At 45.5% G+C, this 13,888-nt stretch overlaps 2 protein-coding genes across 4 annotated transcripts in view; both read left to right on the top strand.

Annotated features, from left to right (window-relative positions):
- Positions 1-13,888, top strand: part of NQO2 (N-ribosyldihydronicotinamide:quinone reductase 2) — a 58,617-nt gene that overhangs the window by 12,912 nt on the left and 31,817 nt on the right. Inside the window, exons 6-8 of the mRNA XM_032650326.1 lie at positions 269-370; positions 1,934-8,799; positions 9,326-9,527. Coding sequence (XP_032506217.1) covers positions 269-370; positions 1,934-2,110 — 279 coding nt within the window. The 3' untranslated portion in view covers positions 2,111-8,799; positions 9,326-9,527. The remainder of the gene's footprint in view (positions 1-268; positions 371-1,933; positions 8,800-9,325; positions 9,528-13,888) is intronic.
- RIPK1 (receptor interacting serine/threonine kinase 1) overlaps positions 8,625-13,888 on the top strand; it is a 37,086-nt gene continuing 31,822 nt past the window's right edge. The window contains exons 1-2 of one of the 3 annotated variants that reach the window (XM_032650324.1): positions 8,625-8,799; positions 9,326-9,527. The gene's annotated coding sequence lies outside the window, so the exon portion shown is untranslated. Of the gene's footprint in view, positions 8,800-9,105; positions 9,528-13,888 lie in introns of those variants that run through there. The other 2 variants (XM_032650323.1, XM_032650325.1) reach the window with 2 other exon arrangements.

The following is a 13,888-nucleotide window of genomic DNA, read 5'->3' as shown; positions in this document are numbered from 1 at the left end:
CTCTCCACCACCCCCGGGGCCTGTCAGCTCTGTGTGCGCCCCGTCCGTTCCTCTGGTTGTCCCCTGCTCTCTCCATTTGATGTAGCTGTCACCTGCAGTTGGGCTGGACGGAGATGGGAATGTGTGTCTTTCCATCAGGGAAGGGTGCAGGGGAGCTGGCCTCGGGTTTTCCCTCCCGGTCATTATAAACCTCTGGGCTGGAGTCACAGTGGCCTTTACTACCCTGTCCTCTGGGGTCCCACCAGTGCGTGTGCTGTGTCATCTGCAGGGTAAACTGGCCATCCTGTCCATAACCACGGGCGGCACGGCCGACATGTACTGTAAAACTGGAGTCAGCGGAGACTTCCGATACTTCCTGTGGCCCCTCCAGGTATGCCACACCCTTCCCTGACCCGCACCTCCCCTGGTACAAATGAGGTGTGACATAGGCCTGAAGGCCAGACCGTTCTGACTTCCCTGGGTACAGGAAGTGACAGCTTCTGCCCTCTTTAATGATTTACTTGGCAGCACTGGAAAGGCTGGCCAATGAGGAAAACACGTGTTATCAGGATAGCTTCTGCCATCGTTTGGTTAGAGGCCAGGCCAAACCTAGTTGGCTGGTGTGCTCTGGGGTACACAGGAACCCCACGGTGGCCCGTGTGTGTCACGATTCGGGAGGGCAGAGCCATCCACACTCCGGCTCTGCTTCCTGAGGCAGCATCGCCTGGAACCCTGGCAAAAGGCTCCCCGGCCCGCAACCGGCAGCCTTGTGAGTGGGCATGTTTCCATGGAGCCAGCGGCTGGGCGCCTCCCCAGAGCCCACCCCGCCTCCAGGAGCCCGGGACTCAGCTCCGGGCCGCGCTCCCAGGTGGACGCCGGGCTGCCTCCGCGCCCTGGGCCCGGGGTCGGCGAGGACGGCGGTCAGCGGAAGTGCCCTGGTGAGGGGCAGAGCCGAGGAAGGGAGCTGGGGGCCCTGTCCCAGCCCCCCTGTGCCGTAGGGAACTCCTGGGAGACCCAGAGACGTGCATGGAAGCTGCCCATCTAGGTTGTTAGGGGTGTGTGTCGAGCTCGGAAGAGATCACGTAGTTGAGGGTTCGTGAGCTTTAGAAACGCAGGCGGTGGCGTGGGTCCCAGCCTCCCACCCACCTGATGGGGCAGGCCTGGACAGGGTGTGGGTTTAGGGAAGGAGTGCAGACGGAGGACAGTGATATTTCTAGAAAAACGATCTCTGAAAGGAGACGGGTTAGTCATTCCAGGTAGTGACGCTCAGCTGCAGAAGCCCGAGCTTCCTCCGCAGAGGCCGAGGGGCCTCTTAGGCGCCAGTAGCCAGGCCTAAATTCTTGCTTTTAAAAAAGCTTCACCTTTTTTTCAGTTTGCAGAAGTACATATCATAGAAAAAAGTGAGATTATAAAATACAAAAATAGTTTCCTTAATTTCTCCCTTAAAAATAATCACTTTGAATGATTTGTTGTATTTCTTTACAGCCCATATATATTTTTAAATATATACTTTTAATGATTAGGCTTATCATGTTTATCTTTTTACATAAACGGTGTGCCACAAATACTGCTTCACGTTTCTTCTTGCTGTTCACATTTAATGCATATCTTGAACAGCCTTCCATGGTGGCACATGGTAGCTAAAATAACCTCATTCTAGAATATTCCATCGCATGACTTGCCATAATTTGCCTAACCAGTCAAAACCTAAACTTCAGTGTCTGACTCAACAGCAGAGATTAAAGATTAATGTCAGTTATCAGAGTAGAATTTGGAACTTGCCGCTGCCCAGCACTCTTCACCTCCCTGGTAGCGGCCTTGTCCTGAGGTTCTGGGGCAGTTCCGTTGTTTTCGATTAACTGGTAGCATGAAAGGTGTTCTGTCCCCTTTGGTGACTGAACGGATGGCGTGTGCAGGGCGGCTTCTCATCGCTCTCCTTTCTTTGCGGCTATAGCACGGCACGCTGCACTTCTGTGGATTTAAAGTCCTTGCCCCTCATATCAGTTTTGCTCCTGAATTTGCATCAGAAGAAGAAAGAAAGGGGATGGTGGCCTCCTGGGCGCAGAGGCTGAAGACCATCTGGAACGAGGAGCCCATCCCCTGCTCGCCCCCCTGGTACTTCGGGCAGTGACCTCGGGGCCACGCCGGGAGGTGCTGGTGTGTGTAATAAACGATGGCACGACAGAGCAGCAGGTGTGTGGGGTGATGTGACTGTGTCTCCAGGGTCCTGTAGGCCGACTCGCGGCTCCCGTCGCCCGCTGGTTGTCCCGGATTCTCTCCTGACAGATGTCCATATTCTCCCAGGCTTTCTTTTCATTTCTAATATTTTTCCATCTCCCTGTCTTCAGCCTTTGCGGGTAGTGGTGTTTTTCTGTAGTTCTGGCCTGGAACTGGATTTGTTAGGTTTTGTTTTGAATTTCTGTTTGCATAGAAAAGTGGAGTCTGTTCACAGCTCGTGTTTGAGTGCTCTGTTTGGACTTGCTTCTTCCATCTTTTTTTTTTTTTACTTGCATCATGACTGTGAAGCTTTAATTGATCAGCCACTTAACGTATTTTTACAATCCCCGCGTGCCCGTGACAACGAGGTTTCCAAGCAGTAGTGAGAAGGCATCCTGTCAGTGTGTGCGAGCGCGGGGAACACGACTCGGGGGGCACGTGTAGGTGGAGTGTCTCCCCCAAAGCAGGTGTGAGGAATTAGATCCCTTCCCCCCACCCGCTCCCCCCATCGTCACGGTCATCGTCACTGCCCAGGACAGAGCAGCTGCCTGGGGTCAGGGCCCTTCTGCTCAGTATCCCAGCCCCGCCCCCATCAGACTGTCCCAGCTTCCCGCTGGATGCCCCTCTTCACACACCTTTCACCTTCCTCTCCCCCTCCCCTGCCCCTCCACCCCCCACCATCTTCAGACCCTTTTCCATCCTCATTTTCTTTCTTCTTTCTTCTCTTTTTCACCTAATGCATCACCTGATAGTATTTCTTTTTGTTTTGTTTTTATATTTACTTATTTATCTTTGGTCGCACCAGGTCTTAGTTGTGGCTTGCAGGCTCCTTAGTTGTGACCTGCGAACTCTTACTTGCGGCGTGTGGGATCTAGTTCCCTGACCAGGGACTGAACCTGGGCTCCCTGCTTTGGGAGCACGGAGTCGTGTCCACTGTGCCCCCAGGGAAGTCGCCACCAGATAGTATTTCGTGTGCATCTTCTTCCTTTCATCTGAACCTTCCCTCACTCAGAGCTGTTATCCTCGAATCAGCATCTGATCTCTCAGGGACATTTCTTTCTGACTCCTTTTTGACGCCACTTTCTTCCGACTTTTTCAGAACAGTCCTCAGATTCTCTTTCTTCCATCCTCCGCAGACCCTTTTTGGGGCCGTCCTCCTCAGATTCCTTCTCAGGGTCACCTTCAAAGCCATTCTTGAAAAGCAAAAACAATACCTTCTCAGCAAACTTGGGTTGGAAGAAATGTCCCCAACCTGATAGAGAGCATCTAAAAACCTACAGCTAATGTTAAACTTTTCTGATAAAATAAGGACTAGGGCAAGGATGTCCACTTCCACCACCCCTGTCCCACATCACACAGGAAGAACTAGTCAGTGCACGTACTGGAAAGGAAAAACTAAAACTGCCGCTGTTGGCAGATTATATGATTGTCTACATAGAAAAGTTCAAAGATCTACAGAAAAGATGGTCTAGAATTAATAAGAGAGTTTAGCAAGGTCACAAGATACAAGGTCAACCAGCAAAGGCAGACTGTATTTCTATATACTAGCAATGTACAGTTGGAAACCAAAAGTAAAACAACATTTATGATAGAAAAATGAAATAATCTCACAAAACATGTACACCATCTCTGTACTGAAAACTGCAAACAGCTGATAAAAAATTAGAATAGCTCTTTAAATAGAGAAACCCATCATATTCGTGGATTGGAAGAATCAGTAGTGTGAAGATGTCAATTCTCCCCATCCATCCATTGTACATCCCCTGGTACATCCCCTTGTACATCCCCTTGTACATCCGTTTAATACAGTTCCAGTCAAAATCCTGGAGAATTTCTGATAAATACAGACAAGTTGATTCTAAAATGTACAGAGAAAGGCAAAGAAGCTAGAATAGTTAAAACAGTTTTGAGAAAGCATACATTTGGCTCCACAATGCGCAGTTTGAAGACCTATCCTAAAGCTACAGTAATGAACACAATGTGGTGTAGCAAAGGAATAGATACAAGATCAACTGAAGAGGGGAGAGAGAGAGGAATAGACCCACACAAGTACAGCTGATTTTTTTTAGCATTTTAAAAATTAATAGACCATTTTAAAGAACAGTTTAGATTTATAGAAAAATTGAAAGAAATTAGTTTCCATATACCGTATGGATAGTTTCCCCTTTATTATCTTAGCATGACACATTTGTTACAATTAATGAACCAACACTGATACATTATTATTAACGAAAGTCCATAGTTCAGATGACCTTGGTTTTTACCTAATGTCTTTTCTTCTGTTCCAGCCTCCCATCCATGATACCATGTTACATTTATTTGTCATGTCTTCTTAGGCTTCTCTTACCTGTGAGATTTCTCAGAGATTCTTGGTTTTGAAGAATACTGGTCAGGTATACCGGTTGTCCCTCTAATGGAATGTGCCTGATTTTTTTTCTCATGATTAGTCTGGAGTTATGGTTTTGGGGAGAAAGCTCACAGAGGGAAAGTGCCATTTTCATCACATCATATCAAGGACACATACTATCAATATGGTTTATGATGGCTGATGTTGAACTTGATCTGATCAGCTGGCTGAAGCAGTTGTACTGTTTCCCCCTTTCCATGCTGTGTGATTTGGAAAGAAGTCACTTTGTGGAGCCCACACTTAAAGAGTGGGAGTTATACTCCAACTCGCTTAGACTGGAATGCATACATAATTTATTTGGAATTCTGCGTAGGAGATCTGTTTCCCCTCCATTTATTCATTCAGTCACTTATCTGTATCAATATGCACTCATGGATATGATTTTCTACTTTAGGTTATAATCCAGTGCTACGTTTTAAGTTATCTTGCTCATTGTCTTCCAACTTTGGCCATTGGGAACCCTTTTAGAAACAAGATCTGGTCACTAGGTGTGCTGGTTGCTGTGGTACAGTGTGATTTCTTTCAGGCTCCCTTAGCTGGCAGAGCAAAGAAATGTATGTGTGCCACCAACTCATGTATATATACATATATGTGTAAATATATGTAGCCATCTGTATCTACATTGTTTTGCCATCATCAACTCTGTCCCTTACACGTGGATTATTCTAGCCTCCTCCCCTTTCTAATCTGTAAATTCCCATTCTAATGACAAGAACTCTGGCTTTCACCATCCACTACTCAATTGTTCAGGTCCAGCAAACACGTATGGCAGTGTCAGAATTGTTAACATGTGTACCGTGGGAATCAACTTTATCAATTAGAGCATCGTCCCGTGTGCAGTTCCTTTTGCCTTTAGCCTGTGGACTCCAAAGTGACTGAAGTCCCTTCCCTCTGCCCCCACCCTCCTTGGGGTGATTGTTTCATACTTTTGTAATATAATTAGACTCCCTTGTCACAGTCTACATTTTTTCCTGGAATCTCCAGACCTCCTAAATTATTATTTTTCTAAATCACATACATTAAAGTTCACTCTTTGTGTAGTAAAGTTTTATGGGTTTTGACAAATGTCTGATATTATGTATCTACTATTACAGTATCATAGAATAGTTTCACTGTGCTAAAATTCCCTGTGCTTCAACTATTCATCCCTCCCTTCCATACCCACACCTCTGACCACCACTGATTTTTTTTTTAACCACTGATCTTTTTTTGTATGTATAGTTTGCCTTTTCCAAAATGTCATAGAATTGGAATCAAACAACATGTAGCCTTTTCAGACTGGCTTCTTTTACTGAGAAATATGCATTTAAGTTTCTTCCATGTGTTTCTGTGGCTTGATAGCTCATTTCTTCTTATTGCTGAATAATATTGCATGTATGTACCATAGTTTATCCTTCATCTATTAAGGGACATCTTGCTTGCTTTCAGTTTTTGGCAGTTATGGATAAAGCTGCTATAAACATCCATGTTCAGGTTTTTGTGTGGACATGAGTTTTCAATTCATTCGGGTAAATAAGGAGTATAATTGATGGATCACAGGTAAGACTGTTCAGCTTTTTAAGAAGCTGCCGAGCTTCTTGCACAGTGGCTGCGCCATTTTACACTCCTAACAGCAACGAAAAAGCCGCTTATTTTCCATATCCTCTCCAGCAATTGGTATTTTTGTGTTTTGTTTCTGATTTTAGCCATTCTAAAAGGTGTGTAGTGATGACAATAAGTAAACAACTCATTGTTGCTTTAATGTGTAATTCCCTGATGACAAATGACGTTAAACGCCTTTTCATGTTTTTTGCCACCTGTGTATTGTTTTCGGTGAGCTGTCCAGATATTTTGCCCATTTTTAATTGTTTGTTTTTGTATTGTTGAGTTTTAAGAGTTTTTAAAGAATATTTGAATACAAATCCTCTATCAGATATGTGCTTTGCAAATATTTTCTCCCAGTATGTTGTCTCTCTTCATTCTCTTAATAGTTTCTTTCCACAGCAGAAATTTTTTTTTTTTGCGGTACACGGGCCTCTCACTGTTGTGGCCTCTCCCGTTGCGGAGCACAGGCTCCGGATGCGCAGGCTCAGCGGCCATGGTTCACGGGCCCAGCCGCTGTGCGGCATGTGGGATCCTCCTGGACTGGGGCACGAACCCGCGTCCCCTGCATCGGCAGGCGGACTCCCAACCACTACGCCACCAGGGAAGCCCCCTATTCCTTTTTAAATGCATAAACTCTCACCCTTTGAGATGGTCACAGGACACCCAATGCACTTCACTCCTGTCTCTTCTGAGACTTGATAAGAGATATTTCAATATTGTAAAGGCCTAATTATTTCAATTAAGAATAACTGTATTTTGGTAGAGCAATCTTTTAAGCGTCTCTCAGAAAATGAAGACCTTAAGAATCATACCTTGCAACCTGGAGATTTCATCTACTGGAGTAATTACTTCCAGAAAAACTCTCTTCAACCTTGCTGGCAAGGCCCCTATCAAGTACTGCTAAACCAACCCTTGTGCCGCTAAACTACAAGAAATTGACTCTTGGATTCACATGACACACTTAAAGAAAGTGCCAAACCCTGACTAGACCTGCACATCATCTGGTGACCTGAAAGTCAAGATTTCCCAGAATTGAAGCAGATGACATCTGATGAGACATCTTTCCCAAAATATCCATTCCAGGCCTGTTGGAGTTTGTCACCAAACCTTTGATGATGACATGCTCAGATTGATCTCCAGTGTCTATGATCTTGGTAACATATGAACTTTAGATGAAAAGTGCCTCACAGTTCTCTCTGCTCCTCTTCAATACTCAAATGTAATCTCAGTAGGTTTGAAATCTGCATTTTCCCTCTGATGTGAGACTGTACCCAGGAAAGGTCCTCCCTGGCACTGAGGTACAAAAAGCCACTGACACCAAAAAAACCCCTCATGCTTGATCAGATGCTTTCAGAGAAAGATTTTGATCAAAAGGGGGAAATGTAAAAAACACAAACAAAAAAGAACAGAAACCTCAATGAAAGAGAGTCAGGAGGTCATAAAGGGGGAGGGGGAAGTCTCACACCCTGCAAAAATAGCAGAGACCTTTTCTCTCCTGGCAACAACTCAGCCAATGAAAAGCAATGGACTGTTGGTTTGTTTTTTTTTTTTACTACATCCCTCCCAACTTCCTTTCCCCACATAAAAGTGTCCTCCTTTCCATTTTTGCTGGGGACTTGCATGCAGGTTCCCATGGTTCCCCCAAATTGCAATTCTTTTTATAATAAACCTGTTTTTGCTGGAGAAATAGTTGGCTGTCAATTTATTTTAGATCAACAGTAGGTAGTGGTATCTCATTGGTTTTTCAAATTTACAATTTCCTAATACCCTGTAATACTGAGCATCTTTTCATATACTTATCTGCAGTCTGTATGGTGAGGTGTCTGTTGAGATCTTTTGCCCATTTTCAACTGCGTTTTTCCTTTTCTTGCACTTTTAGTATATTTTGGGTAACTTTTATCAGATATGCCTTTTGCAAATATTTTTATCTTGTGGCATCTCACTCTCTTGATGTATGTATCTTTTTACAGTATATAATCACGCTGTGAATATAATTAGCTTTTTAACCTAACACTATAGCAAACATTTCCCATTTGGCTTGAGACTTCCCAGTCACCTTTGTATAGGGCTGCAAAATAAGTACCCAGTTTCTTCCTCCACAGCCCGACAGAGCAGATTATCCCCACTTTACAGGTGAAGGAGATGAGAGACTGGTAGCTACCTGCCTAAGGTTTCAGCGCTGCTGACCCGCAGGGCTCACAATCCCCTGGGTAAGCAACCCAGTGCCTCCCGAGCTGCCTGTCCCGCCTGGGAGGTTTCCGTGAGTGGTTTCTATGACTCGGCGCACTAACTCTCTTCTCTTGGCCTCCCAATCCCGCTCTGAAACACAGCAAAGCCGCGATCTTCTGGGATTTAAAAAGCGGCCAGGAGGCCCCGCCGGGCGCGGGGCGGGCACTCTCGTCGTCCTCCTCCGGGGCAGGAGCGGGCGCGGAGGCGGAGCGAGCAGTCCACGCCTTCCGCCAGCCAAGCTCCTTCAGTCGGCCCGCAGGCGACGTGGACACCGGACCGGCCTCCCGGAGCGCGGGGCCCGGCGACCCACCCGGAGAGGAGCCGGAGCGCGCTGACCCGCTGGGCTGCACGCGGCGGACGGCAGGCCCGCGGAGCCGGGCGCGGTGAGCTGACTGTTCCGCCCCGGCGACCCCCCCCCCCCCCACCGTCAGGCTCGGCTCCCACCCCAGCCCCGCGCCGGCGAGGCTGCCGGGCGTCGGAGCAACTCCGGGCTGCCCCCGCCGCCTCTTCCCTCACCCGGTCTCGGGCCTGGGAAAGTTTCCCGCGGAAGCGGAAGCGAATCCTTCGCTACAGCTGCGCGGGGAAGCGGGGGCGCAGATAGTGTCGCGGGTCGGCCTCCGACCAAGGTCGGGGCTTCCGCTTCCGGCGCACGGGCGGTGGGCGGGCGACGACGCTCCCGGAGGTCAGGCGGTGGGCGTGGCCCGTGGCGTTCCGGGAAGTCGGGCGCCAAGACGGGCTCTTTTCTGGCTGGGGGTTTCGGTCTGTCCGGACAGGGCGGACACCTGCCTTGGGCGCGATAACGGCGTGAAGTAGGAACAGACTGTCACGTGGCCACCGTTGTTTTGGGGGATGGTGGGTTTTCCTTGCTGTGCCCTTAAGCCTCAGCGGTGCCTGCTCTCGCCGCAACAGGGTTACGCAGGCGTCCCAGGCCGGGCCTCCTCCCCCGCCCTTCGGAAGGACCTTTGACTGGGGCGCTGGGCTCGCCGCGAACTGCGAAGCAGTCGGAAGTGTTTCCGCGTTGTCTTGGACGTGTGCTGGCAAGTGGGAAAGAAGGGTTAACGGCGACGAAGCGGAGGTTGCTGTCACCCTAGAAGGCGTCTTCTGTTCGGTGGTCAGTGGCGTGTGCTTTTACGAAATGTTCATAATCTCTTGAGAGTTTCTGTTTTTGTTTCTGTTTTAACATCTTTATTGGAGTATAATTGCTTTACAGTGGTGTGTTAGTTTCTGCTGTATAACAAAGTGAATCAGCTATACATATACGTATATCCCCATGTTTACTCCCTCTTGCGTCTCCCTCCCTCCCACCCTCCGTATCCCACCCCTCTAGGTGGTCACAAAGCACCGAGCTGATCTCCCTGTGCTATGCGGCTGCTTCCCACTAGCTATCTGTTTTACGTTTGGTCCGTGCCGCTCTCTCACTTCGTCCCAGCTTACCCTTCTCCCTCCCTGTGTCCTCAAGTCCATTCTCTAGTCTGCGTCTTTATTCCTGCCCTGCCCCTAAATTCTTCAGAACCATTTTTTATTTTTTAGATTCCATATATATGTGTTAGCATACGGTATTTGTTTTTCTCTTTCTGACTTACCTCACTCTGTATGACAGACTCTAGGTCCATCCACCTCACTACAAATAACAATTTCGTTCCTTTTTATGGCTGAGTAATATTGCATTGTATATACGTCCCACATCTTCTTTATCCATTCATCTGTCAAGGGACGCTTAGGTTGCTTCCATGTCCTGGCTACACACATACATTTCTATTCTTCGTTAGGCTTGTTCTTGGTTTCTTGAGTTTTGTAGAGGATAAGTTACATCCTTTTTTCCTAAGCATCGGACAAAACCCCACAAAGGGGGTGTTGGTTGTTCATTTCTTTGTCTCCTGCTGATCGTTTGGCTCTTCCTTGCTCGTGTATCTTGGACAAAGCCTGAGGCTGTTATATTCAACCAACTTTCCAGAAGTCCTTTGGTCTTTAGACCACTATTAATTCTCCCCCGATTTACACATGAAGAAATCAAGGCAGGAGTGAGCTTTGGAGCGTAGAGTGACTTCTTACCTGATCTGCATTTTGTAACCATCAGGTAGGTGCAAGAGTAGGGAGGAAATTATAGTCTATTATAAATTTGGAAAACTGCAGCCCTTCTAAACACAAAAGGTGAAGGCTGAGCTTGCTTAAAATATTTGGGGGATATCATCATCATCACTATTATTACTGATAAAACAGCAATAACAGTTAACTTTCATTTTCCTCTGTCTGAGCTATATTGTACTTTCAGTTTTGTGACTATTAATGAGAATTAAGAAAAAAATCCCTAAATAGCAATTTCCAAAATCGCGCATAACTATTGGGTGCTTATTAATCCACAACATGTTAATACCACCAGTATGATCTGGGAATTTGAAAAATACACAGAGCTTCCCATGCTTTGGTTGGATATCATACTCTGGCAAAAACGATCATGTTAGTTAACCTGTAGAATACTGATTTCGAACCACTGAGTTTCGTATGTTTTTTAAATTTAGTCTGTACGTTCCCTATGTTTCTGACTGTCGCATACTTATTTAGTATAGGTGAGCAGTTGTAAGATTAAGTCTTTGCATCTGATTTTAACAAAGACATTATTGGTTGCTCTCTAGAGAAGTAGCATGTGTTAGTGAGCTGATAGCAGAAGTTTGCGTGAAGAGATAAAGGCTGAGTTCCAGGAAATGCTACTTTAGGTGAATCATTAAACTCCAGATTTTAGTTTCTTTATTTGTAAATTGGAACGTCAGAGGGTCATAATGTGGTAACGTACATGATAACGCTGGGTTGAACTCTTCCAGTCTCTTCTCTCTTGCTCAGCATTTAGATCTTCCTTGCGCAGAGCTCTTGTTTATCTGGGGCAAAGTATCAAGCAGTTATAATCAAAGAACCTTGAGAGATCCCCATTGGATACCTGAGTAAAAACAGAGTTCTGTTAGCAGGGAAAAAGGGGGGCAGTGATAGATAGGCAGCCAGCATTTTCTGTCAGACTCATTATGTATGGTCATCATTGAAAAATTGAAAAAAACAGTCCTCTACCACTTAAAGGTAAATATGAATATTTTTTAAAGTTTTAAAAAATTGTTTTTTGACGTATAACATACACAGAAAAGTACACAAGTCATAACTGTTCAGCTGTATTAAGTATCACAAAGTAAACATTAAGAAGAAATGAGACATTGCCATCACTCCTGAAGCCCCTGCGCTTTCTGTGATTCACAGCCTCCTGCGTCCATTTAATAGGAACTACTGTCTTGACTGGGTATACTGTAGATGAGTTTTGCCTGTTTTTTTGGTATTATATATTGTTAATAATTTGTATTTTCCCCCAGTTTTACTGAGGTATAATTGACTAACAAAATTGAATATAGATATGAATATTTTGATATATAGACTTACCCTGCCTTAGAAGATAATTTGTGTAGTTTCTTGGGATTTTCAGTTAATTTCAATGGAAAAGATTTGCTTCCCTAAGTCCCTGAATTAAATATACAGAAAACAATAAATTCCATTAAAATAGATACATTCTTTGTTGAAATTAATCATAAGGCGACGTAACAGGCTAGTGTGCCTTCATTAAGTACCCTGTAACATGGCTTTGTAATGTTGTTTTCTACCTGCCTACATTCAGTGTTTTTGTGACTCTTGGGTATCTAAGTTACTCACAAGTCCTTCCTAAGATATTCAGTGCTTATAAAGTTGAATCATTCATGGAGAAATAGTGGGGGAAACAGTAAAAACAAAAGAAATCATTGGAAACCATGCAAAAGGTGCATAAGGTTAAGTAAGACCAGACTAAACCAGCAAACCGCAGACTGAGGAGAACCAGCTGGGGTCAGGAGCCAGCCTCGCAAAGTGCAGCCGACCCGTGAGGAGGCTCCCCTCCCCTGAGCTCCATCGCACTTGTAGGAGGCACTGCAGGTCCTAGTTGGTCTTGGCAGCTCTGAGGAGACAAGACCTGGGCTGAAGCAGAGAGCTGAATCTTAATACCCCATGGGCATATTTCAGGGCATGGTTATAATTCCTTCCTGTTTCTTTACTCTGTCTGTGAGACTTTTTTTTTTTTTTCTTTTTTTTTTTGTGGTACACAGGCTTCTCACTGTTGTGGCCTCTCCCGTTGCGGAGCACAGGCTCCGGACGCGCAGGCTCAGCGGCCATGGCTCATGGGCCCAGCCGCTCCGCGGCATGTGGGATCTTCCCGGACCGGGGCACGAACCCGTGTCCCCTGCATCGGCAGGCGGACTCTCAACCGCTGCGCCACCAGGGAAGCCCTGTGAGCCTTTTTTAATGTTACTAAACATTGATACATAACGTCATTTTTGAAAACTGCTAGATGTATTTCATAGTGTGAATGGGTCACAGCTTATTCTCCCTTATCCTGTATCTGTCAGTTGTTTTACGTGCTTTTGCTGTTTTACCTATGTTACTGGGAACATCCTTGTACATACTCTGTATCAGCATCTCTGATTTGATTCCTTAGAATAAAGAACTACTGAGTGAAGGAATTATTCCCTTTTAAAAAATAAATGTTAATATAAAGGTAATTCATGTTTATTGTAGAAAATTTGGAAAATGTAGTAGAAGTGTAAAGAAGTAAAAATCACCCAACCATCCAGATATCCTTGCTAACATTTTTGTGTCTTTCACTGTGTCTTTTTTCCTGTACGTATATCTATATGTATAGCTAGCTATCTACCTGTTAATATATTGGTTGTACAATATTACATCTTATGAATGTTCTATAATTCGTTTAACTATATTCTTTATTTTTGGATGATTAAATAGTTCTTGTATTTAAAAAATTATGTATTTAATGACCAACTGCCATATGTCAGGTTCTGTGCTGGGCACTGTAGGCAGTGCATAAGACAGACAGTTTCCTGCCTTCTGTGAGCTTAATTGAAATAACTCCCAGATTACAGCTGTCCTGTTTCAAAGGGGAAGTACTGGGTGCTGTGAAAATGTCTAATGGGAAGATGTAGGGTGGCTTTCCTGAGGAAATGACGTTTCTGAGACCCGAAGGAGGAACAGCTTCTAGCCAGGAGAAGAATGTGCCCTCAGGGGGCTTGTAGGGGAGAGTGGGACAGATGACTCGGTCTCCCCGCGCCCCAGCCCACCCCACCCTCACAAGGACTGGTCAGCAGAGAGCTGCCGAGAAGAGTGACCCCAGATGTGCACTCGTATTTTGAAAGCCTGGGAAACAGGATGAACGTGGGAGCGTATGGCTCTGTGGGCCAATCATAGCCAGAACTGTAAAGCAGGCAACACATGTGTTTTCACATATTTTTTCTCACATAATCCTTAGCAGTCTTATGAGGCAGTCATTATTATTCCTTTTGCCAATGAGGAAATTGAGGCTTATGTAAGTTACCCAAGACACAGGGCTGATAAATGAGAGCTAGAGTTCATATGAGAGAAAAGCCTGTGCTCTTTGCACCATCATAATGGCTTCTG

The sequence above is a fragment of the Phocoena sinus genome, chromosome 11, assembly GCF_008692025.1.
Source record: "Phocoena sinus isolate mPhoSin1 chromosome 11, mPhoSin1.pri, whole genome shotgun sequence".
NCBI lineage: Eukaryota > Metazoa > Chordata > Mammalia > Artiodactyla > Phocoenidae > Phocoena > Phocoena sinus.
Note: the sequence above shows the minus strand (reverse complement) of the source record. Positions and strands in the feature narration are given on the sequence as shown.